This window comes from Ursus arctos, unplaced genomic scaffold, assembly GCF_023065955.2.
Source record: "Ursus arctos isolate Adak ecotype North America unplaced genomic scaffold, UrsArc2.0 scaffold_9, whole genome shotgun sequence".
In the NCBI taxonomy this organism is placed as follows: domain Eukaryota; kingdom Metazoa; phylum Chordata; class Mammalia; order Carnivora; family Ursidae; genus Ursus; species Ursus arctos.
Genome location: NW_026623111.1, coordinates 74,519,715 through 74,545,552, shown reverse-complemented (window position 1 = coordinate 74,545,552; position 25,838 = coordinate 74,519,715). Strand labels below are relative to the sequence as shown.

The window sequence follows — 25,838 nt, the reverse complement described above, 5'->3', positions numbered from 1 at the left end:
AAAGAACACTGTAAACAAAGGATCAAACAGATGAACAACAGAGTATATCAGGGTAAACAGGCACATGGCTTAATCAAGTTGAACTCATGGGCTGACACCTGTCTGTCCCTCTGTTTTTCCTCTGCTGTGCAACCCCAATCCCAGCATCACCACTGTCACAGACTTGACACTGCAGGTATTTTTAAAAAGAGATCAGAAAAAAACTCTGAAGCATTCATAGAGATAAATGGTGAAGGTGGACTAAGTTCTACTGGTTGACAGCTGGAGCTGCGTCACTATAAAATGCTACAAATCTAGGAAGTCTGTTTTTATACTTGAACTTAACCATGCATTTTAATTCAACTGAAAAACTATTTCACAGACGAAGATATTATTAATGCGGCTTTAATAAATCCAGAGAATGCATATGTTGGAGCTGCTAAAGGAATGAATGAGGTAATATTACTGCCAGAATATTTTGTGAGCTTCTAAAAAGGCAAATTTTTCAAAGAGCACTGACTTCTTGCTAGTATTTTCCATGGAATTCGAAATAACTGAAATATCACACAAAAGTCTCCATAAATGCCTCTTTCTCTGCCTCTTATGGAACAAATTTAACGGCAAAAATTCTTATTGGGTGTATTTGGAAGAGTAAAATGCACATTTAGACAATAGGCATTATGATGACTATACAATAAGAATATTTTCTTAATTCCTTTATTTAAAGGGACTGTCTGATACTGTAGAACAATCATTATATTAGAAGGGAAAGAGACCTGAGCTTGAATTTTGGCTTATATACATACAAGTTGTGTGAATTTGAAGTATAGTACTTACCCTCTCTGTAAAGTGGGGTGATAATATCTGTCACAATAATTGCCATGAAGATTAAATGACTAAAGTATATTAAGTTCCCAGCTCAGTAACTTATTAAAAGTAAGAATTTAAAATGCTACTTTCTTTAGGGGTGCCTCAGTGGCTCAGTCTGACTTCATTCAGCTCAGGTCATGATCTCAGGGTCCTGGGATCAGAGCCCTGCTTTGGGCTCTCTGCTCAGCGGGAAGTCTGCTTCTCCCTCTCCCTCTCCCCCCACCCCTCCTCCTCCCCCTGTTCCTGCTCTTTCCCTCTCTCATATAAAAATCTTTAAAAATAAATAAACAGGGGCGCCTGGGTGGCACAGTGGTTGGGCGTCTGCCTTCGGCTCAGGGTGTGATCCCAGCGATCTGGGATGGAGCCCCACATCAGGCTCCTCCGCTGGGAGCCTGCTTCTTCCTCTCCCGCTCCCCCTGCTTGTGTTCCCTCTCTCGCTGGCTGTCTCTATCTCTGTCGAATAAATAAATAAAAATCTTTAAAAAAAAAAATAAATAAACAAACAAATAAATAAAACACTACCTTCTTTTTAATATGCTGTACTTATCAAATCCCTACTGTGTGCTAAGAAACAAGACTGAAGCTCCTTCCCTAGCAACCTTAACACTTGTTATATCAGATATCTCAGAAGAAAAACTATTACCTAAAGTTCTTGGAAACATGGATACTGTTATAATCTATTAACTTTCTTTAAAGGAATAGATAAAAAGAAATTTTTTCTGCATAATACTAAAATAATTTCAACTGTAAATATTATATAGCAATAGAAATTACATGCAAACAAATCAAAAACAGCACAACCAAGTTTCAATAAAGGAGCAATTTGCTTTGGTCCCTTGGAGATAATTCTTTGGCTCACTAAGAGCAAACAGGCTTCTCATAAGAAAATGAAATCTACATGAATATTATAGAATCTATGAAATCTGAAAAAGAGATATTGTATAATTCAGTGTGTCAAAGAGATAAAAATTCTACTTTGAAAGAGGCAGTTAACTAGCTTATCTTTCAAATACAAAAATACTTTTCTTAGTTTCAAGAATAATTTGGTAACCAAACATACTCTCAGGATAACAAAAACATTCTAGAATAATAAATAATCCATTATTTCAAAGCAAAGTCTATACAACATAATTCCAGTAAAACAAAAGAATCTGGAAAGTCCCTCATATTCATTGTGACAATATGATTACACAGGAAAACAGTGCTATGAAACTTCAGCCAGAACAGTCAAATAAAGGCAGACTTAACTGTAAGAGAGGTCACTGAATTCAGGATTATCATCTATGGATTTTTACTATAATACAGAAATAAACTCTTGCTATATTATTCAAGAAATTAAAATTCATACACACACAAAAATAGATGAATGAAGGATTCTTCTTCTTCTTATGCATTTAAACTTCAGAGAAAGACTGTTAATAAGAGATTGTGGCTGGTTAAAAAAAATTACTAGGACTAGTAACATTTAGAAACCTGTGGAAAGTGGCACCTGGGTGGCTCAGTTAGGTGTCCAACTCTTTCTTGATTTCGGCTCAGGACATGATCTCAGGGTTGTGAGATCGAGCCCTGTGGCAGGCTCTGCCCTGGGCATGGAGCCTGCCTAAGATTCTCTCTCCTACAATCTAAGAAAGAAACAAAAGAAAAGAAAAGAAAAGAAAAGAAAAGAAAAGAAAAGAAAAGAAAAGAAAAGAAAAGAAAAGGGAAGAAGAAAGAAAAACCAAAACAACAACAACAAAACAACCAACCAAAAAAAACCCTGTGTATAAAGCTGGTTTACTATGAAAATGCAGGCTTTAAAATACGTTAAAGAAAAAGTAAGCTGCGAAGTTTGACAGTATAAATAACCTGCCATATCTGTCTTTTGCACAGCCAATCACTTCGGTTTACTTTTCAACTCACATACAGCCTAAGCTATTTCAATCTTTGAGACCTTAATAGCAACAACAGACACTAGAAACAGTTGGGAATGACTTGAATTTCAATCCTTTCAAAAGCTCTTGATACTATGGACAAAAAAGTTTATTTGGAACCCCAAGGAGACTGCTGTCATTAAATACACAAGAATGACCAGACTGTCACTCTATCTCACTAATAACTTAAGAACTATTTCTAAATTTATCAGGAGAAAGTAGCAAAAATTACTATAACGTTCAAGGCAGCATTCTCTACAATGAAAGGCAATAAATATTTTTTTACTATCTTCTAAGTCCAAGCCACAGTGGTAGGCACTGGAGTATGTAATAAACAGATATATCATTTCTTTCCTTCAAGAGATGGGTGTGATCTTCTTGACACTTAATCAGCGTGCATATTACACCTTAACTCGGCTATTGCTTTTCATGCAAAGAAATATTGTGTGTTTCTCACTTTAAAACTCTGATTAAGCTTATTTCTTTCTTTCTTAAAATGATAATGAAGCTTAATTTGGTAGAATCCAATGTGGTAGAATCATCATCCTTCTAATCTGCTAACAAGCCGATGTGACCAGGAGAATCTTCTCAGGTTACTGTGCTCCGTCAACTGTCCTACTGTGTATGTCTTTCTGTCTCTGCTTCCCTCCCCATCCTCATGCTGTCTCTCCTCAGACTTACCTTCCCTGGTTGTCTCTGCTTAAGACTCTACCTCTCTACTTTCAGATAGTTTAAAATTTTTTTGGCCGGTGGGTCCCAGTCTATGAACCACACCTGAAGCAGCTGGAGGTAAATGGTACACAGATTCAAGTTCTCACAGGTGAGCCATGAATTCATCTGTGTACTAAGCATTAAAAGCTTAAAGTCTGCTTAAATCATGTATATATTTTGATTTTTAAATAAATGTAGAATTCTTGTACATAAATGTAAAAAATCTTTCTCTTCATTTAAAATTGCAATACAATATAAAATCTGCAATTACTAAAAACACAATTATCTTAACACAAAATTTGTGAAATCTGCAATTACTAAAAATACAATTACTGTCTTAATGTGACAGGAAAGGCTGTCCATAAAACATCTGACGTTAAAAAAAAAAAAAAAGTCCTTATTTAAGGTTAGAAACCAGATCCCTACACGGTGAGCTCCTTGAGGGCAGGTTTGAGGACTTCCTTTTTATCCTCAGTGATCAGCACAGCAAGTGTTTCATTAGTATATGCTAAACAAATGGATCTTAAACATTTCCTTTTAAGATCTAGGCCTTATGACTAGGTGCTGTGCCTCTGCCACCACCATACCCTGGGGCCATGCTAATTTATTCTACTCTATTCACAGTCTGTCTGGAGATACACACAAATGTGACTCAACAGGTGGTTAGAGAAGAATGTGGGAGGTTCAGGCAAGGAATGAGTCTTTCTGGTCTGGGTAACAGGGTGGATGGTGGGCAATTCACCAAGATCAGTGCAGCAGGCAATGCAAATGGGTGAGGTAAGGTGTAAGCTCAGTTCCGACCATGTTAAAAAGACAGAGGAATCTGTGAGACATCCAAGTGTCACTTTCAGTGGGTGACATGACAGGAGCAGAAGCTAGCCTCCAGTAAGTAGATGTGCAGGGGGATGGGTCGCTCTTCCCTCCTTCCTCATATCATCCCACTACAGTGACTTTTAGAATTACTCTTCAAGTTCTAATTTCTCTCATTTATATTGTTTTACATTTCAAGCCCTCATGTAGCCAAGTTACTGCAATACTTGCCTAACCAGTCTCCCTGCCTCTGTGTGTGTCTCCACCTTCTTCCAAGCAGTCTCACTAAGTATTATTCCGAAAATGTCACTTTTCAGGTCAAAACTTTTAATACCTCAGTGTCTAGGACCTGCAAAGCACTATTCCCATCTACCTTTCCTTTTATTCTTATCTCTTTTTCCAACTGGTCAACATGCTCATCCAAACACACACCTGGGGAGTGGCCACTTTCAAACCACCTCAGAGGGTCTTCCTCCAGCTGACACACCCTCCTCACCCTGAAAGCCTGGCCCAAGTTTCAGCTTTCAGTGGGAACCCTGCAGCCCTGCAGCACTTCCTGTCTCTTCTTAGCCCAATGAATAGATACAAATTCCTTAACAGCGGAAATCATAAATCACTCTCTTTATTTCTATCTACCCCTTATGGCTGCTAGTCATAATGCAAACCTGGAGGAAAAGTCCAATTTTTAAAAATTTGGAACATTATGAGATTTTTCAACTGAACTTAAGTAATTACTGTTTGTGTTGACAAAGGGTTATAAAAAATGATTTATAAAAGTATCATAAAAACAAGGTCCAAAAGTTAGTAATTTAACTTGATTTTAATATATTACTCAGGAAATTACAGGGAAAATACATGAATCTGGATGGGCGAGAGAGATTTGAAAAACTCGTTTTTTTGTTTGTCGCTCTGACTTAAGCCACAGTGAAAAAGAATTATATCTACACTGTTCTTCTAAGGAGAAGAAGAGGAATTAGCGGAATAAACAAGACTAGGTGTGTACTGGTTTCTCTTTGCTGCCATAAATTACTGGTTAAAGCAATAATTTTGAACCAAAGCAGTCGTCAGCTGGCAGTAAGGATGTCTGTATCCACTCCATTGTTTTAAAAAGCTTTAATTACAACTGTACGATCAAAAAACACTCACTTGACTAAAAAAAGTTTTCTTCTAACTTGTAAGATTATCTTCCTGACTTTCTCACATAACTACCTACCAGATTGCCTTCTCATTTTCTCCGTTTCCTTCCAGTCACACCCATTTGGTTGCTAAGAAACAAAATAAATATGCTCTCCAAGAAGTATCTGTAAAATAGATACTATATTAATACTTATCATGAGGAAAGAAGGAAGAAGAGAGAAAATTTACCTCTACTGTGCCCTTGGTTCTTTACATATGCTAATTTGTTTAACCTTTGTAAGAGCCCTAGAAGGCAGTTATTAATGCCCAATAACAAATGACTAACTGAAATTCAGTCACATAACTTGCCTAAGGTTACACACTCAGAAAGTGGTAGAACCAAGATTTGCCCCAAGTTTGCCTAATTTCAAAGCCAGTGTCATTACCATTCCCCTTTCCATCTCTGTTTCGTGGCCTTTAAAAAAAAATTCTGCACAAACATATTAAAATTTTTCAATAAAGCTTCATAATTAAACGTGTCTTTAAATGTATCACTTTCAGGACTGTTTGCCCAAAGGATTAGAGACTGAAATAATTTTTCCTTCACAGGAGTAAATAACACTTTTATTGTTAAGAAATAATCACACAGTTTCAAGATACAAAGTTCAAAGGGAAGAATTTCAAAATGCAAAATACACTTTGATGAACCTATATTTACCAAATCTGTGGTCAAACTGCTACAGACTATCAAAAAAAATGAACTAACTTGAGCCTTCCAGTTCAGTTTCAACAATCTTTATCCCTACTGAACTGAAGAAAAAGGGATATGAAATAAATACTTCTCTTTTATGCCTGCTGACTGATTCGCTGATTGACAGTTACAGTTTCTTTTCCAGTGAGTACCATAATGAAAATATATTTTTTTAAATTCCTGAATCCTTAGTAACTTGTGGAATACACAGATAGAAGCCTGCTCAAGAACTAAGACTGCATACTTTAATACAGAAATAAACTAGCAAATACAGTCAACAGGGTTATAAATTTAGGAGGGAAAATTGAAAGATCACATTCTGAATTAGGACCCACAATCATATACACAAGTCAGTATCCAAATGAATGCTCCCATTCAGTGGTCCACCGATCTACTCAGCCTCCTTTTTTTTTCTTCTTTCTTTTCATTCTAACATATAGGGATCTATGAAACACATAGAAAGTAATTTAGGTGTAATATTACTTACAGAATACTGACAGGTGAGAGTGCAAATGAAAAGTATGTTTTGGGCAGAGAGATGCGATTGCTTATAAGTAAAAGAGTCAAAAAGTTACCCCTCTTGTGTTACTATCCTGTCTCATCAAATTTTATTAGGAGACCAGAGTCATTAAGTCCACTGCTACAACAAAAAAAGTGGGGAGGGCACAGGCTTTGAACTGACCTGGGTTTGTTATGCAAATCATGTAAACTCTTGAAGCCATAATGTACTCATCTGAAAAATGGATATGTTAACTCCTTCCTAAATTATATTTGTGAAAAGGACTGCACAAAAGAGATGTCCATGCATGCTTGTCTTCTTCCCCTTTCCCAGCATTGCTACTTTTAATAGTGGGGGCAGGGATGATGTGATCAGACTTGGTCCTTCTGAAAGAGTCATCCTCCCACTTAAGAATTAAAAAACAAAACTAGAACCAACACAAACAAGCAAACAAAAAAACAGTAAACGCTAAATTGCAGAACAGAAATTAGAAAAGCATGGGAATATCAATGTGCAACTCCAATTAAAAGATAATCCAACTAAATGTTTCTAATTCACACAAATTCAAATATCCACACAGAGAACTGAAAATTTTGATTTAAAAAAAATACTTTATAAATCCTGCCTCTATGCTATTAGTGAAAGAGCAGAGTGGAATCCATAAAGCTAACAGTAATAAAATGTTAAGCAATCTGTTAAGATGAAACAAAAGACGGCTAATAGCTTCGGTCTGGTAAAACAGCTACTTTTTTCTTTTTTCTTGTAATTCAGTGACCCTATTAAGTTATTACAGTCTGCCATTCATTAGTAGAGTTACTAGACCTCTGACAATTTTTTTGTTGTTGTTGTTTGAAGGACGAGGAAGGGGAAGGCAGAAAGAGAGTACATCAATATTTTTCAAAATTCAATCCTTCTAGATCTTTCACTTCCAATCATAATACATTATACACTAAATGAAGCCTAAGGAACAAAAAAAAAAGTCACAGACCTGTCACTACCAGTACTGTAAAAAAACAAGGAAGATTAGAAAAGCTACACATATTTATATTTTTTCTGTGATTCTGAGAGGATTAATTTAAAAATATAAAATAAGGACTAATAAAGTATTTTTTATGATTAAATGCTGTTTGAATATTCATCTGACCTACCTTTCACCTTAAAGTCAGCAGAATAGTACAAGTCACTTTGCTAACCTGGCACAGTTTAAGATAACTCCAACGAAGAAAGTCCAATTTCCTGATTTACTCAGCCAAAATAAACAAACCTAAGTTAGTTTGATCTAATAGCAAGCTCTAGGGAACTTATCCATTTACAGCTGAAAAATCAGAACAAGAACCAGAATTTAAGAAAACTTAGAAATCACCCATGACCTCATTTTATAGTCAAGAAAATTAAGTACCAGAACTTTACTGACTTGCCTCAATTCATACAGTAAGTTAGTAGCAAGTTTATCTGTGTTGTGTAGAAAACTACTGAAATAAAATGAAACAGTTAAAAATCTTATTCATAGAATCCAATTCTAATGTAGTTAGTTAATAGTTATTGACATCAAAGCTTTAGAAAGTAATTTTCTTCTTTCGTTAGCTGAAATATAATTTGAAAAATGATCCACTCTGACTTGGAGAAAAGTATAGGCAAAATGCAATTGATATTTAAAAATAAGGATACTGCTATTTGCCTAATTTCACCAAGAGGAAAAATAATTTCAAATAGAATTTTTCATTGTCCAGTTGTACTCAGAATCAGTTCCAGTTGCAGGAGTGAAAAAAAAAAAAGAAAGAAAGAAACTTCCAATCCTAGTCCAAGGATAAAAGACAAATTAAAATGAAATTTTCCACACCTCTGTATTCATTAGATACCCAGAACACAGTGAATCAAGTCTTATCTTTTTTGGATATCACAGAGAGAAAATATGTTTGCTTTATTAAATACCCCCAAATTAGATTAGATAGGAAAAAACAGTTACAAAACCTTAATCATAAGCAAGTATCTTTATCTTACTTTTTCTTATCTAAATCCTATTTTCAGATATTGAGGTTAGGCCTAAAGAAGAAATCAATTAAGTGTATATACTAATATTTATTTAATGAATTGATACATATCAATAATACTTAGTGCAAAAAAAATTCACCAAACAAAATTGCTGGTAACTTTCATTTCAAAAACAAAGATGGCTTTTCTCTTATCTTCTCCCCCTGGGGATTCTTGGGTGGAGGTGAGCAGAACTCCGCAGAAGTGGCAACCATCCAGCGTTTCTGACAGTGCTAAAAGGAAAAGGTAGTGCCACCACTATCAAGACTTGGGGAGAAGCTTGGTCTGCTCCTCCTTCTAGCCCCTCCTTCCAACAATGAAGTCATTTCTCTCCCAGACCTTGCTATAGATTTGGCCAGGCAGCTACAACTCTTTAAGGCTTTCTCACAATTTTTTTAGGTCCAGGAAAACTTAAATTTGATTACAAACATTACGGTGACCCACAAGGCTCTACAAGTTCTGCCCCATCTCAAGCCACTTCTGCTCCCTCTCTGACCTTACCTCTTACCTTCACTCACTCATGCTGCCTTCACTCACTCTGCTCCAGGCTTACTGGACTCCCTGTCAAGGCCGCTGTAACACTTCTTCCCTCTGCCTAGGACATGCACGAACCACATATCCAATAACCTTCTCACTGAAGCTTTCCTGACCACTCTATTTTAACTTGCAATTCCCTACCCCTGCACTCCCTATCTCCTTTACGTGCTCTATTTTTCCCCATAACACTTATCACCATGTGATATGATACATGCTTTTACTTACTTGTTTTTGTCTATCTCTGCTAAAAGGTCAGCACTGTGAGGCAGAGATTTTTGTCTGTTTTGCTCACTGTATGTCCCCAGCATCCGTAACAGTGCTTGGCACGTAGTAAAAGCTCAAAAACTACTTGTGGAATAAATAAATGATTCCAAGTTTAGGAATTAATGCTGGTATCCATCAAATACTGATTAGACATCAAGAACATAAAACTATACAAGATGCTGTTCAACACAGATCATGCAAAAAACATGGTCTTTGGGGCGCCTGGGTGGCACAGCGGTTAAGCGTCTGCCTTCGGCTCAGGGCGTGATCCCGGCGTTCTGGGATCGAGCCCCACATTGGGTTCCTCCGCTATGAGCCTGCTTCTTCCTCTCCCACTTCCCCTGCTTGTGTTCCCTCTCTCGCTGGCTGTCTCTCTGTCGAATAAATAAATAAAATCTTTAAAAAAAAAAAATGGTCTTTGCTTTCAAGGAGTCTAGCTGGAGCAGAACTAATATACATGGAGTAATTATTTAAATACATGGACAGTATTAGGTATGACTATTAACTAATTAGGTTCATTTCTATGACTCACGGAATCTGCCTTGTTATTCCTGGTTATACCTAGGACATAATTAAATTCCGAATCAAATGGTATAAACTTGTCATAGGAGTTCAGAGGGGGAAAAACGAATAAGTTGCAAAAACGAGGAAAGACAACAGGTAGATGATGAGGTTCAACAAGGGTTTTGTGGATGTAGAGGCTTGTGTTGGCAGTGAAGAGGTAAGGAGGCATCTTAGATGAAGTGAATTTCATGAGAGGAAAGACAGGCAGGTGAGGGATAGTAAGAAACTTAAATAAAATGATAGTACTCATTGATGAGTAGGGATGATCTGGGGAGGACAATTTGAGTCTAGATCACAGAGAACCTAATCCTCTGAACAAATGGACTCAAGTCTGGATGGAATCTCATAGCACATGCTGCACCCAGCCTGCGTCCCCTGGAAGACTTCTACACCAGTTTGGTACAGCCACTCAGAAACGCTAACAGTTCACATCAGCAACTTTCTGTGTAAGCAAAAGAAGCTACCTCCTCCCCCCTTCCCTGCATGCGTACGCACACACATCCACACACATACATGTCCAGGAAAACTGGTGGCCAGTGACTAACATATCTAAGAGAGGGTGAATAAAAGCCCTGTTCCTGGGGCACCTGGGTGGCACAGCGGTTAAGCGTCTGCCTTCGGCTCAGGGCGTGATCCCGGCGTTACGGGATCGAGCCCCACATCAGGCTCCTCTGCTGGGAGCCTGCTTCTTCCTCTCCCACTCCCCCTGCTTGTGTTCCCTCTCTCGCTGGCTGTCTCTATCTCTGTCAAATAAATAAATAAAATCTTTAAAAAAAAAAAAAAAAAAAAAAGCCCTGTTCCTTTGCCTCAAGGCAAGACAAGCTCTATGGTATAATTTTGACCCAAAGTTACCTCCAGGATCAAGGTGAAGCTAGATATCCCCTGAAACCACATCCTTGCTCATCTCAGTTTCTTCTTCTTCCCAATCCTGCCTCAGTCACTTTGTTGTAACATTTCAAAGACCTCTCTTGATATAATACTTGTACATGAATTATATCTCCGGTTCTTCTTCTAGGGAAACTGGACTACAAGTCTGTAAAGGGAAATACTACACGTTCATGAAGAAAAGTACATGTTTAAGAAGAAAAGAGTTGTTACATGGCACAAGTACTGTTGTAGGTTATTCAGTTTGGAAGGAGACTACAAAACGGTCCGGTGGGTAAGAGATGGAATAAAGAGGGTAAGGTGACAGGCCAATTAAGGATGCTGTTGTCAAATTCAGAAATAAGTGGAAAAAAAAATATTTGCTTCGATATAAGAAAGAACTTAGGAAAAGAAGCAACTTAATATAGGGAAAGATTGAAACTATTCAAAGATTTATATTTTTGGAAAGGCAAAAAAATATTTCTTTAGTAGTATTGTTAATGTTATGGGTTTTTGTTTTCTGTTTTTTTTTTTTTGAGAGAGAGAGCACGCATTTGAACACGTGGCGGGGGGTAGGTGCAGAGGGAGAAGGATGGAGAGAAACTTAGGCAGGCTCCACACACAGCGAGGAACACAATGCGGGGCTGGATCTCATGACCCTGAAATCATGACGTGGGCTGACCTGAGCTAAAATCAAGAGTCGGATACTTTTAACCGACTAAGCCATCCAGGTGCCCCAGTAGTATTGTCAATGTTATATTATAAATTGTTTTAAATGCAAATCTCTTTTCAAGTTGACACTACTTAACACAAGAAGTGTTCAAAAATTTGAGAATTACAATGAATAATAACAGGACTCTAAAATTCTCTCTCATATTTTGGGCCCTGAATATCAGAACTATGAAGACAAGTATCACCAAATGTTTAGAATGACTTGGTTTGTTAAATTTCATATTTCAGTAGCTTAAAAGAATCTTTATTAGGGGTCAGTAACAGATTACTTAAATTGGAAATGCATAAAAACAAGGTAACATCTGGTTTTCATCTATTCTTAGGAGAACCAGAGTATTTTCAAAAGAAAATAAGATGTATGTAAGCTTCTAATCTAATATCTAAGCTTCTTGACTTCATGGTACCCTTTCAAAATTCATACTTAGTAAAAATGACTACAAATAAAAATGACTACTTTTCATTTAATTGGTAACAATAATTTTGTGTTATAGATCTCAGTACATAGAACAAAAAGGACACTACAAAAATAGAACTTTTTAGCGAGGTTATTTTTTTTCTCATTGACTCCTTTATATGCATTAAAATGTACACCTAAGAGCTATCAATATTTAAATATAAATAACCTTTGACGAACAGTCTCACTGACAGGAATTTCTTCCCCGCCCACACACACACACAAAGGGGGGAGCTGGTTACATCAAAGTAAATCTGTAAGTCTAAGTTTATAAAAATTTCTCCTATTCAGTTTTAAGACCAAATTGATACGCTTCCAGAGAAGTACATAACTTACCCTGCATATATCCTTTAAATAGTCCCAAGAGAGGCTTCAAGAAAAAAAGGTTCCATAGCCAAATACATTTGGTACCACAAAATGTTATTCCCCTCTTAAAAATTAACAATATACACAATATATTATATATATATATATATATATATATATATATATATATATATATAATATATTAATATATATGAGACGTTTTTGGGGGGGGATGGTGTTTTCCAAATTTTATAGAAATAGAGAACACCTGTAATCATCAAAAATAAGACTTATTTAAAACCTTCCATACCCAGCTGATAAATGATAGCTACTTTCCTAATAAACCTTAAAGGCTGAAAGCTATCGTTCAGTCACCCTCTCCCCACCCCCTTTCACCTCCCTTCCCCTGGGCCCAAGATACTGCTGTAGTTATAACTTAATAATTCATAATAATCATAGGGAATTACTATAATATACTTCTTGGTCCTTTCAGATATTCTGATGCCTATCAATATTTTTAGCAAGCAGTCCACATGATTTCAAGGGAGGTCAAATGTTGAAATACTCAAAATGCCTGATATATTACAATCAATGAGATGATAAGCTATGCTATAACTGAGGCCAGAGTAACAAAAACAGTAAGTTCGGAAAATCTGCATTTCAAACGTAAAAATATTTTCTTCTATCTAGGAAAAAAAGGGCAAAAGACATACTAAGAAAAGCCAAACTGTATCTTAACAGCATACCTCTAATACACTACTCAGAATATTAAAGCCAAGAATTTTACCCTATAATAAGAATTTTTAGCCTGCACTCTATTGAGAAATTTCAGGAATTCTTAGATTTTCTAAAACTGTACACACAATTTTTAGGAGTACATGAATGCATGTCTTTTTATGGGGAAATAATTCAAAGCTTTCAGCAATTTTTCATACTGCTCGATAACTCAATTTAAACCCGATTATATTTTTTTAATTTATTTACCTGAAACAAAGGTAATAGAAACTTCTTAGTTAATACCACAAATCAGATACACAAAAACACACTCCTTAGAACTGTTTTCTCTCTCAGAGACAAACAAAATGCAAATTACCTTTGCAGAGTCATATTCAAAGAGCCTGTACAACCCTTAATCTTGTTCTGGGCTTCAAGATGAGTCATTCCATGGGCACTTATTCCGTCAATGCTGAGAACCACATCGCCTATTCTTACATTTGCCTGGGATGCTTTGCCTCCATCTTTGAGCTGAAATAAATATATTTCATTAGGAGTGTCACTCTTTAAAAAACAGAATAATAAACACAGACGAAAATTATACTTTTGCTTGTAATCAAAAGTATATTAATATACTTCTAGACAAAGTAATGTTACCTTGATTAATAGGTAAAGTTAAAATTCAAATGACTTTCATGTTTATTTTCTTAAACTCTTATTTGCTCTTTAAAAAACTGAAAGACTTTTCTGAAAAAGGTTCCCTGATAATTTCTGCATTTCTTTATTGTGTAACAGTAGCGTGTGATTGTTATGAATGAGGAAGAGGAACAGCCAAGGAAACTACATTTTAGCATCTGCAATGTGAATAGGGTATTTAAACTCTTTTAGAAAGAATGCTTAAAACTCTTTAAACGGCTGTACTTTTGTTTGAACACAAAGAGTAGCACAGACAGAGGATCTACTGAACAATCCTTCCTATTGAGTCCAATTCCTACCCAGTGTTTGGGGTACTGAATTTTTTTAGATCACAGGCCCAAATATCTTTTACACTAGATGTGCTTCCAGCTCCAGGCATTTAGTAGGAGGGGAAGGAAACCAGTTGTGTCTGAGACTATCAGATGTTTTTGTGTACCACAGTCTTTAATCCCCAATCTTTCTTCCCTTCTCTAAACAATCTTCTAAGTGTTCACATAATGTAGTTTGAGCTCCTTCAAAGTTTATATGTATCTATTTCACTGCTCCAAAGAAGCAAATATAAAATTACAGTAAAATGAAACATAATGTAATTTTAATACATACCTAGAAACACTGAACAAGTACAAATCAAGAGAAACCATTCTAATTCAAATGACAAGCTCAGAATCAGTAAGTATAAGTTGATCACACTGAGTATTGGGTTGCTGGAAGACTTCACCCCAAAAAAAAAAAGAAAGAAAATAACCAATATTCCTCAAATACTTAAAACTAACGGATTTTACACAGTTTCTCTTTGGAATGATGAAAAAATTCTGGAAATGGATAGCAGTGATGGCTGTACAACACTGTAACTGTATTTAATGCAAGTGAATTGTACACTTAAAAACAGTTAAAATGGTTAACTTTTATGATTACCACAATGTTTTAAAAAATGGAAAAAAAACTACATATTTTAGAGAACATCTTACTAAAATTACTTCTTGATTAAAAAATATATCCCAGGGTGCCTCGGTGGCTCAGTTGGGTTAAGCATCTGCCTTTGGCTCAGGTCATAAATCCTGGAGTCCCAGGAAAGAGCCCCTTGTCAGGCTCCCTGATCGGCAGGGTGTCTGCTTCGCCCTCTCCCTTTGCTCCTCTCCCTCTGCTCCTCCCCCCTACTCATGCTTGTTGTCAAATAAATAAATAAAACCTTTGAAAATAAAAGTAAAAAATAAATAAATAAAAAGTATATCCCTCAGCAAACTAAACAAGCCCCGAGTGCTGGAATTCACAATTTGGAAGCAAAGCAATTTATAAATAGATATCAAATGTTCAGTCAGGTTAGGTTTTGATTACCATCAGCTGTCAAACTCTTTCCTTAAAAATAAAGATCAAGGCAGACCAATCTTAGTACATGAGAACAAGTATCGTATCTAAAATCAAGAAAATAGTTGTGAAGGTTACATCCATTGAGACAGAGCCACAGACAGAGTCTGCGTTCCTCTCCGTTCTCTACTAATGCTAGAAGTGTGCCCAGCACACTACAGACCTTCCCGAAATACATACTGAATGAACAGATGTCACAGATTCATTATTTAACACTGGCATTTGTTTTAAATTGTGAAATGGGGGGAAGCCTAGCTTGCTCAGTCGGTGGAGAACGGGACTTTTGTTCTCAGAGTTGTGAGTTTGAGCCCCACACTGCGTGTGGAGCTTACTTAATTAGAAAAATAAAACAAAAAACTGTGAAATTAGAAAAAATTAAAATTTTACATAATTAGAAATTTATTTCATTTTAAAATACAACTATCAAATGACTAAAATAATTCTTAAAATTAGTAAGAAAAATTCCTATTTGATCAAAGCTATATAAAATCTCACAGATACAAAGTGTAAAAAAAGATTTCAAAACTTTCAAATGAAATATTCTCTATCACTACATAGTATATCACATACATAGTATATCATGATTTTGTTTTCATCTTTACACTAATAGAAGCAATCTTCTCAGTTGCCAAGATTATTTAAGGGCAAGAAATAGTAGTATGTTGACACTAAAGAAATAAAATTTCCAGAGTAACAAAGAAGATCAAAATTTAACTCACAGCACACTTATCAACATAGCTATACGGTGCGTATACACATATACACACCTTTTATTATATATCATATGATTGACAAAGTAGTTCCAAAATTCAATAAAAATTAAATGGACTAGTTTTCACAATCACAGGATCAAGAAAAAAATAATTAAGATAGAACTTTATTAAGTATAGTTTAAAATACTATAAAGGCAGGTATATTTATTAAAATATGAAAGCTGTGTAGGGTAGGGAAAAAATCTTTAAAAACAGCAGTAACTACATTAAAAGATACAGTTTTACAACATTAACAGATATAACTGTCTTTTAATAACCACTATTTCTTTTTATGAATTTAAAAATAAAAAACCACTTATAACAGATATATGAATTGTTCTTCTCAAATGCACAGAACTAAACTGTTTAAATTTAAGGGACATTTACAAAGAAAACTGTTCCTAAAAGCCAGCAATGCCACTGCTTTCTCTGGGATTTATTTATAGGGTTGTTATAATGATTAGGTGAGATAAGAGCTCAATAGATGTTAGCTATTATTATTATTTCCTTGACTTCAGTTTACTAACCTGAGAGATGTGGGGGGTTTCCTAAATGATCTCAAAGGTCCCTTCCAGTTTTAAAAGTTTATCTATCTGGGGCACCTGGGTGGCTCAGTCGCTTGAGCGTTTGACTCTTGGTTCTGGCTCAGGACATAACCTCAGGGTTCTGAGATCGAGCCCCACGTCAGGCTCCATGCTAAGCAGGGAGTCTGAGATTCTCCTTCTCCCCCTATCCCTCTCCCTGCTTTCTCTCTCTCTCTCTCTCTCTCTCTCTCTCTCAAATACATAAATAAACCTTTAAAAAAATAAGTAAGGGACATCTGGGTGGCTCAGTTCATTAAACAGCTGTCTTCGGCTCAGGTCATGATCCCAGGTCCTGGGATCAAGTCTCACATAGGGCTCCTTGCTCAATGGGAAGCCTGCTTCTCCCTCTGCCTGCTCTTCCCTGCTTGTACTCTCACTGACAAATAAATAAAATCTTTAAAAAATATAAAAAAATAAAAAGTAAATAAAAGTTTACCTATCTGTGAGCTGTCTGTACAAAGATATAGATCTAATCCTAAAAAAGAGTTAAATCTGAAAGACTTCATTGGTAGAGCAAAGGAAAATCTATTCCTTTCCAAACTGAGCAAATGAATTGAAATCTGAATCCTGATAATGAGAGAAAGTATCAAATAATTTATCCCAGATTTTATTTTAGCCAATGCTTGACCTTTATTTTAGGTCAAGCATTAAAATAGATAGATAATATATAGATAGGTAGATAGATAGATACATAGGTAGGCAGATAGACAAACAGAAATAGAACATAGCTAAATTACCTCACCATTTCTCACATTAAGGTAGCCTTAAAATAGAAACTGAAACCTATGGACATTTCCTCTAAATGTACCCAACAAAAGCAATTTAAATACTCTCATCCAGTAGTAACATAAAGGTAATGAACAATGTATAAAGAAAATAATCTAATCAAATCCAATGTCATAACTAGGTAAAACTTTTCTTACTCCTTTGTTCCAGCTGTCTGCTAGATTCTAAGATCCCATGGTCTCCAAGATGTTCGAATCCAACTTCTTAGAACTATCTATCCTTTTAGGATTGCTTTTACTCTAACTGCCACCCTTATTTTTAGATGGTGGAGCATGGAAATCCTATACCCCTGTGAATTCTGCCTCTTCCATAGGTACCAACATCTACGGAAATTACTAAATTGTATGTATCCTTCCATTCCTCTCCCATGCTAGTCCATACTCAACATGTCACCCTGACCTTGCCTACTAAGTACCACAAGAGTTTTCTAAAGAACTCCTACCATCAAACTCTCCATATTCCTCCCCCTTTCCTCCATCTTCACATTTCCATAATGGTGGCCCTATTACCACTTCATACTGGAGAGTTCCAATCATGTCAACTATTTATAAAAAGGGTGAAAAAACTTCAAATATCTTCTTGCTTCCTACAATCTAGAATAAAGCTAAAGCCTGAATTACGAGCCATCTCTAATTTGTCACCAACCTGTTTCCAACTTTAAAAAAGCTCTGTAAAGTCAGAGATCATGTTTTAGAATTTGTTCTTCTCTAAGAACTTTGAATATTGTAGGTATTAGAAAAATACCTAATTAAACCATAGTAAATAAGAAATCAATAATTGGCACAGCAGTTTAATATGGTAAATTCTAGTAGAAATATACTTAATTCATCAAAGAGAGAAAAACGGATCTAGTCTGAAAATGAGAATCTCTGATTAATCATTAGGTGAACTGGTCAAAGTAAGGTCAAAACTGAAAACACACTTCTAATAGAACAAAGTATATCTATTTTGGATAGTTAGTGATATATTTTTCCTAGGACTTTTAAAGAGATATCACAGCTCCTCTTGATATTTTTATCTAACAAGCATTAGGAAGAGCTTAATTGTGGGGCACCTGGGTGGCTTAGTCAGTTAAGCACCCAACTCTTGATTTCAGCTCAGGTCATGATCTCAGGTGAGGTCATGATCTCAGGGTCATGAGATCGAGCCCCACATCAGGCTCTGCGCTGAGCATGGAGCCTGTTTAAGATTCTTTCTCTCCCCCTCTGCCCCTCTCTGCCCCCAGCTCATGCTCTGTTTCTCTCTCTTATAGATAGATAGATAGATAGATAGATAGATAGATAGATAGATAGGAAGAGCTTAATTGTATTTAATCATAACCTTTTCTCAATCAATGATCAGAAATGGAAACAAATGCCCGTCACCATCTATACAATCTTTCAAATTATTTAAACTGTCAAACAAATTCCTCTTTGTCTATAGTTTTTTGAGGCCAGAAATATTAATCATCTTGGGTTTTGATATTAACATCTTTTCTAAATCTCCAACCATCTTTAGTATTCGATACTTGGGTTTTCTATTCACACAATTTAAACTAAAGATCTTGAAGAGCCTGAACTAATGCTGTATTTATAATGGGAAAGTCCCAATGTAGAGAAACAAATTTAAGACGTGTTAAAGATGGCATCTTACTGACTACTCCTATGAGCTTCGTTTATCCCCACTTCCTCAAGCCATCTACTCATTAGAAAGATAAATGTGGGTTTTTTTTCCCTTAAATTGGGTAGGATGTAGCACTATTATGAATTGTTAGCAGCTAAGGAAAAACTACAAGGCTATTCACTATTTTCATAGTTCATTTTTTCTTTATTTTTGCAAGTCTGAATAGCTTGCATTCATTTGAAACAGTAATAACTTTCTGCCATCAGTAAATCTTGTACATATTATATGACAGCCTTAAGTGTATGTGTATTTCATAAATGCACAATGTGTAGGAAGGAAGCAGCAGTGGGAGGCTCCTGGGTCAAGATCAGCATAAATCAAACTAATCACAAGCAAATGCTTCTCCTTTGATCTTGAGATGCATTTTTATTACTGTTGTCCAATTTTTCCATAAACTTAATTGTAGCTATATGTTTCTTTAAAAACATCGCTTTGTGGTCTCACTTAAATTGCAAGCACACGTGGCTGCACACATTGGAACCACCTGAGCTTGTTTACTGATACAGAAATGAGGGTAAACCAGGACAACTATATGCTCTTCAAGAAATGGTATCTCTACTGACCCTCCCCATTAACCTAGATGAGAAAGGCTCTAATATCAATCATCTATACTTGGACTAAAACCTCTAGGGATTCATTTTAACCTTTTTATACTGCAATTATGGATGACAAGAAGTTTTCTCTTGAAAAGAAGTCCAGTCTTCAGTAAGCAGATGGGTAGATTTTGTGAGTCTCTGTTGGGGAGGTAATATGGGAAAGGATGAAAGGCACCACAGACTTGGGCTTCCCCCATCTGACTCTGACCAGGAAATACCCAAAGGCAAATTTTCTTCAGTCATTTTAGAGGAGTAGCTCTTCTCACATAATATTTTTCTATCCTGAGAAAGAAATGACCCAGAAAAAGTAATTAGGACTATTTACTGAGCAACAACAGTAAGTAAGCAACTTTGAGAGACCCTCTATCTTTCTTTGCCATTATCAGGAAGTTTTATAGTCTGTGTTACAGATGGAAAAAAGAGAGCATCAAAGGGATTGCCTATGTCCATACGGCAAATAAGAACACAGTACAGAGCATAGGCTTTGAAATCAGGCAAATATGAGTTCATATTCATGTTCGGCCATTTCTCGATTGTGTAACATGAATTTACTAGACCTCTCTAAGCTTCATCTATCTATCCTTAAAATGAGGACTACAATTCCACCTGCCTCACAGAGCTCTCGAGCAGATAAATAAAACACCAGCATAGCATATACCACACAATGCAAAATAAATGTTCACTATTATCATTATTACGCCATGCCGCCAATTCACATAGGCAGGATGCCTGTTTCAAGGACCTGCAGGGCAGAGAAGACAGCTTTTCAAACTGACCAGTCAGACCTTCTGGCTTCCCCTTCCCTCCATAAATAAAGACAAAATATCCCTTCTTCATTCACTCTATTCCTTCAGCTTCTCTACGCCTTAAGTTTTCCTTTACTCAGCAACAGAGCTCAATATGCCACAAGATCAGAACAAGCTCTCCATGTCCTCTTTCTTTGCTTACCACTATCCAATTCTGAGTTTTCCAAACTCCATTCTCATAGGATGGTGACCTCATATCACCATTTCCCAGGTCAGTTAGGTGTTGCCACTGTACCAAAAGGCCAAAGAATAAGAATCAATAACACAATATTGGTGAAAAAGCCTTGAAACGGGACAGGAAGTAAAGAAAACAAGAAAGGCTAGAATAGGGAACCAAGACTATGAGAGAAGAAAAGGGCATGAGGTAGTCTAGGTTTGGTAAACTAGATCCAGGCTTTGTCTCTGGGTCTGTTGTACCTCCATGTGCACATGCATAAAATAATATTTAAATTGAACAGAACATCAAAATAATAATTAGAGAAGATTTTATACTTTGATTTGAATAACTAAAATAACCTAAATGACTCTTATTAATAACTATGATTTAGAGCCAATTAACTCACAGTAATACCAATGTGTGTCATTAAACATGTCATTAACTTTATTGTACTCAAATAAAATTTATAACTAAACTTCCCCCAAATGCTTAGCCTCCATGCAAATGTGTGGCTCCAACAGCATTTCTTCTTAAAATTAAATATGTCTGTGTATATATATATATATATATATATATATATATATATATATATATCTGTATATATAAAATCTGTATATATATATATATACACAGACATATTTAATTTTAAGAAGAAATGCAGATAAATATAAATATATATATATATACAGATTTTATTTATTTATTTGAGAAAGGAGAGAGAGGAGAGAGAGAGCATATGCGTGCGCAGGAGCACGGGGAGGGGCAGAAGGACAAGCACATTCCCCACTGAGGAGGGAGCCTGACCCAGGGCTCCATCCGAGGACCCTGAGATCATGACCTGAGTTGAAGTCAGACACTTAACTGAACCATCCAGGCGCCCCTCTTCTTAAAACTTTTCAACAAGAGAGAAAAGTAGCACTACATCCTTATAAAATTGCATTAAAACTAGTATCTCGAGAGAGCACGCCACATAAACAAAAATCTCAAAAATGCACTAAATAGAACATTTATCTTATCCATAAGAAGTATGCTATTTGGGATTCATAAGGAGTTAGAGATATATCTGTTAGACTAACCCTTCCCTGTAGCTATTATCTCTTGAAAGCAAGCACATCACAGAAACAAAACAATCACAGAACTCTTAGCAAAAATCAAAATCAGTGAGAGCATTACAGAGCTCTCACTTTTAAAAGTTAGAACCCAATATGGCAGATATCATTTAAATAAATTTAACTGCTTAAGATTTCTCTTTAAAATGAGCATTTAGGGGCACCTGGGTGGCTCAGTCGGTTAAGCATCTGCCTTCGGCTCAGGTCATGTTCCCAGAGTCCTGGGATGGAGCCCCACATTGGATTCTCAGCTCAGCGGGAGCCTCCTCCCTCTGCCTGTCACTTCCCCTGCTTGTGCTCTCTCTCTCAGTTAAATAAATAAAATATTTAAAATAAAATAAAATAAAATAAAATAAAATAAGCATTTAAGGATGCTTGGGTAGCTTAGTCAGTTAAGCATCCAACTCTTGATTTTAGTCAGGTCATGATCTCGAGGTTGTGAGACTGAGCCCTTCTTTGGGCTCTGTGCTGGGGATTTTCTCACTCTCCCTCTCTTAAAAAAAAAAAAAAAAGCATTTAATATAGCTGCTATATTGCCTTAAGCTTTTTCAGAAAGAGGCAAAATGTTTAGCCACAACAATGACTGCAACACTTAGAATTCTCTAATGAAATGTATGCTTCCAAATCATAGGAATCTCAATATGCACACAAAAACCTCCATATGCCTTCCCTTGGAAATACGCCAGCAGTTACAAACCTCAGAAAACAGATGTCAGCAATAGAAATGACTTACTGAGTATATCACAAGTATATTACAGAGATCGTTTTATAATATAGATAACACCATTATAATAGTCATATGTTTACTAAACACAGTTTATGCTGGTTCAGAAAATCACTTTGGTAATTTCCTATTATATTCTATGGGTAACAAGCATGAGACAGGTACCTATATAAGAGCCACAACCAACATGCAAGTTTTCAACCTCTGCATATTTTCAACAAATATGGAATGCTTGGAAATGTATGACCCTAACACCATGAGTATGACAAGAATGCCCTCAGACTTAATAAATGTAAAAAAGGAATATATAAATATGACAGCTATAGAAAGAAACACTACCAGAAATTTCCCATGTCCGAAAGCCATGGGAACTAAACCATGGGAAAACAAAGATGCTATTTTTCTGAAAGTGCTGTTACCGAAATTTGGATAAATATACCAATAAAATTATATCAATCTAACCAACAGGATTTTCTTGAGGCAGAGAAAAGCACTGAGGAAAGTCTTATTTTGAAAAACTCCTAACAGGCAATCTTTAATTTTGCTGTAAAAGGTACTTTCTAGTACCTACTATAGGAGAAAACATTTGAATTCAGACTTAGGAGCCTCTGGTTGAAAGTGTCTAGGTGTTCATGCCCCACATACTTCCCAGAATACCATGGATGCGACTTTTGCACTGCTACCCCTCAACAAACACATAAGAATGTATGCACATTACCCCAAAACAGGGAACTCACAGAACTTGTTTTCTGGACGAAAGATGAATGTTACTGAATATCACAAATAAACAGAAGTGGTGGAGGTTTTAAGCACTACAGTGAGAAGTAAAGAACACTTCAGAAGTACTGAATTTTGGGATGCCTGGGTGGCTCAGTTGGTTAAGTGTCTGCCTTTGGCTCAGGTCATGATCCCAGGGTCCTGGGATCCAGTCTCACATCGGACTCCCTGCTCAGCGGGGAGTCTACTTCTCCCTCTGCCCCTCCCCCTGCTCGTGCTCTTTCTCTGTCTCTCTCTCAAATAAATAAATAAAATCTTAAAAAAAAAAAAAAGAAGTACTGAATTTTTTTCAGACATATCCCTTAAACTTTTTTCAAATCCCAATGTATTTACTGTCACTCCAGTACTTACTAATCTGCCTTACAATATTACACTCAACACTTAAAGTTGTTCCGTCATGCATTGTCTATTGTTGTATAGTTTTGGCACCTCAACCAGCCTGTAAATGCCACTCAACTACATATACAAAGCTAATCTCTGCCTTGGATGTCTGATGTGAACAAGCCCCTTTAAAATCTGAGGCGACTTTGGATTCTTTTTAATACTCTTTTCTGTGAAATAAAATCATTTGGCTTTTTGTATGTTAGAATGGTGAAATAGAACAATCACTGATGTCTCTCTGTGAGTAAATTTGTAAACTCCTGACTCATGGGAGCAGTGGTTACTTTGACTAGGGGCCTTCTTTTTTGGCTTATGAGTCAACTGTAATCAATTTTACCCAAAAGTCTGAGAATACACCTTATATGGTAGCAATGAAGAGAATACTTCAAAGTACATGTCATTATGCCTCACAAAACCAAAGGGAAATAAGACGGTGATTATGCCTTCTTTCCTTATGTAGCCACTGAGCTACCTAGTTCAAACACAGGGCTGCTGTTAATAATGTTTGTTCTAGTACTCTAAACGTCTTTTCCATGGTGGGTCCTTCTTTATTGAAGTAACATCTTTATTCTTCTCTATCAACATCCTAATAAAATAGAAACATGCCTTCTTAAACTGCAGTTCACTATTAAGACACCACATAACACTTTCATGCTATAGCTAATCTGTATGTGTTTAAGCCCAGAGATTTAATGTGCTTTGCAGTTAATGTGTGAATATAATTCTACCAGAAATGTGAAAAATATGGTGGTTTACTTAAAAACAAAACAAAAAACAAACGAAAAAAAACCATATACAAACATCTCTAAATCAAACAAATTTGTTAATTACAGAGAAATTTGTGTTTCTATGTAGTCCACTTGATAATAATAAGGAAATCGGTGACAAATGTCACAGATAACTATAAAGGTTAAAAATGAATTGGTCAACCCTAATTTACCTGAGAACGGATTAACACTGAAATTCACACATTTCAACCTCCCTCCTTACTAGGTTCTGTTCAAGGACTAGATGAAGCCACTAAAATTGTATGCAAATTATGTGCAACTTTGCACGTATTTTCCATTGAGTCAGTCCATAGCTTTCCCCAAATTCTCAAAGGCATCTGTGACCAAAAAAAAAAAAATGTTAAGAACGAATGATTTAGTGAAACCTTAGAACAGTGTTTCTCAAAGTGAGGTTCCTAAACTACCAGTAGCAGCATACTTTTATGACAGAGGGAAAAAATTCAAAGCCCTTCAAAGCCCACAAGCTAAAGATGTTTCAAAACAATAAATAAATAAAATAAAAAATCCATTAGCATCAAGAAAATTTAAGAACCCGGGGCGCCTGGGTGGCTCAGTCATTAAGCGCCTGCCTTTGGCTCAGGGCGTGATCCCAGAGTCCTGGGATCGAGGCCCACTTTGGGCTCCCTGCTCCAGTGGGAGCCTGCCTCTTCCTCTCCCACTCCCCCTGCTTATGTTCCCTCTCTAGCTGGCTGTCTCTCTCTCTGTCAAATAAATAAAATAAAATAAAATAATAAATAAATAAATAAATAAATAAATAAATGAAAATTTAAGAACCCAAAGCAGAGTTAATATTTATTTAATGTGGTAAAAAATCATGACTTCACATGCTAATGGCAGGTAAGTATTAAAATAAAAAACAAAACAGGGACTCAGTTTTTAAAAATTCCTAAAATCTTCATAGTGTACATCACTAGTATTTAATAAAGGCCTATTCCATTTGATACTGAAGTCAGAGGAAGGGTATAAAGAACTGGCATAGCCCTCTCCCTCATCTACTTTTTAACTTTTCACATGTGTTTGTAACTCTCTATAAAGCAATGCTCCTCAAACTATCTGTGGTGAACACTATATCTGCCTTATACCAATTCTTCTGTAATCTATAATAAAGACAAATAACTGGAAAACAAAATTTAAAGAAACCATACAAAATATAAGACCAAATTTCTTATCATCAGATTCAATAAACATAAAATTACTCTGTCAAACTACAAAAGTTTCTAGATACCGACTCTTCCTTTCTGTCCTTGTTTCATCTCAAACTATAAACCAACAGTTTGCTGGTTTGCAGACCAGAGGATTTTCTTCTAGGCAATGACTATATCTTTTATGTCTCTTTAGGTCTATTATACACAGACTTAAAAATAACACACAATAAACATTTAATGAATTACTATATTGGAAATCAATGGTATTTAGTTAACAGGCTATTGTTTAGTAATTTAATTTGTTTCCATTTTTTTTTTTGCTCTTATTTTAAACATAAAGTGATGAATAATATTATCCATTTATTTTGGCATACTGATCTTTCTCTTTAGGAATTGCT

The 25,838-nt window shown here is 36.0% G+C and overlaps 1 protein-coding gene across 19 annotated transcripts in view; it reads right to left on the bottom strand.

Moving 5' to 3' along the window:
* PDLIM5 (PDZ and LIM domain 5) overlaps nt 1–25,838 on the bottom strand; it is a 218,675-nt gene that overhangs the window by 124,737 nt on the left and 68,100 nt on the right. For all 19 annotated transcript variants that reach the window (XM_057309726.1, XM_057309736.1, XM_057309737.1 and 16 more), the window contains exon 3: nt 13,492–13,643. In XM_057309726.1, coding sequence (XP_057165709.1) covers nt 13,492–13,643 — 152 coding nt within the window. The remainder of the gene's footprint in view (nt 1–13,491; nt 13,644–25,838) is intronic.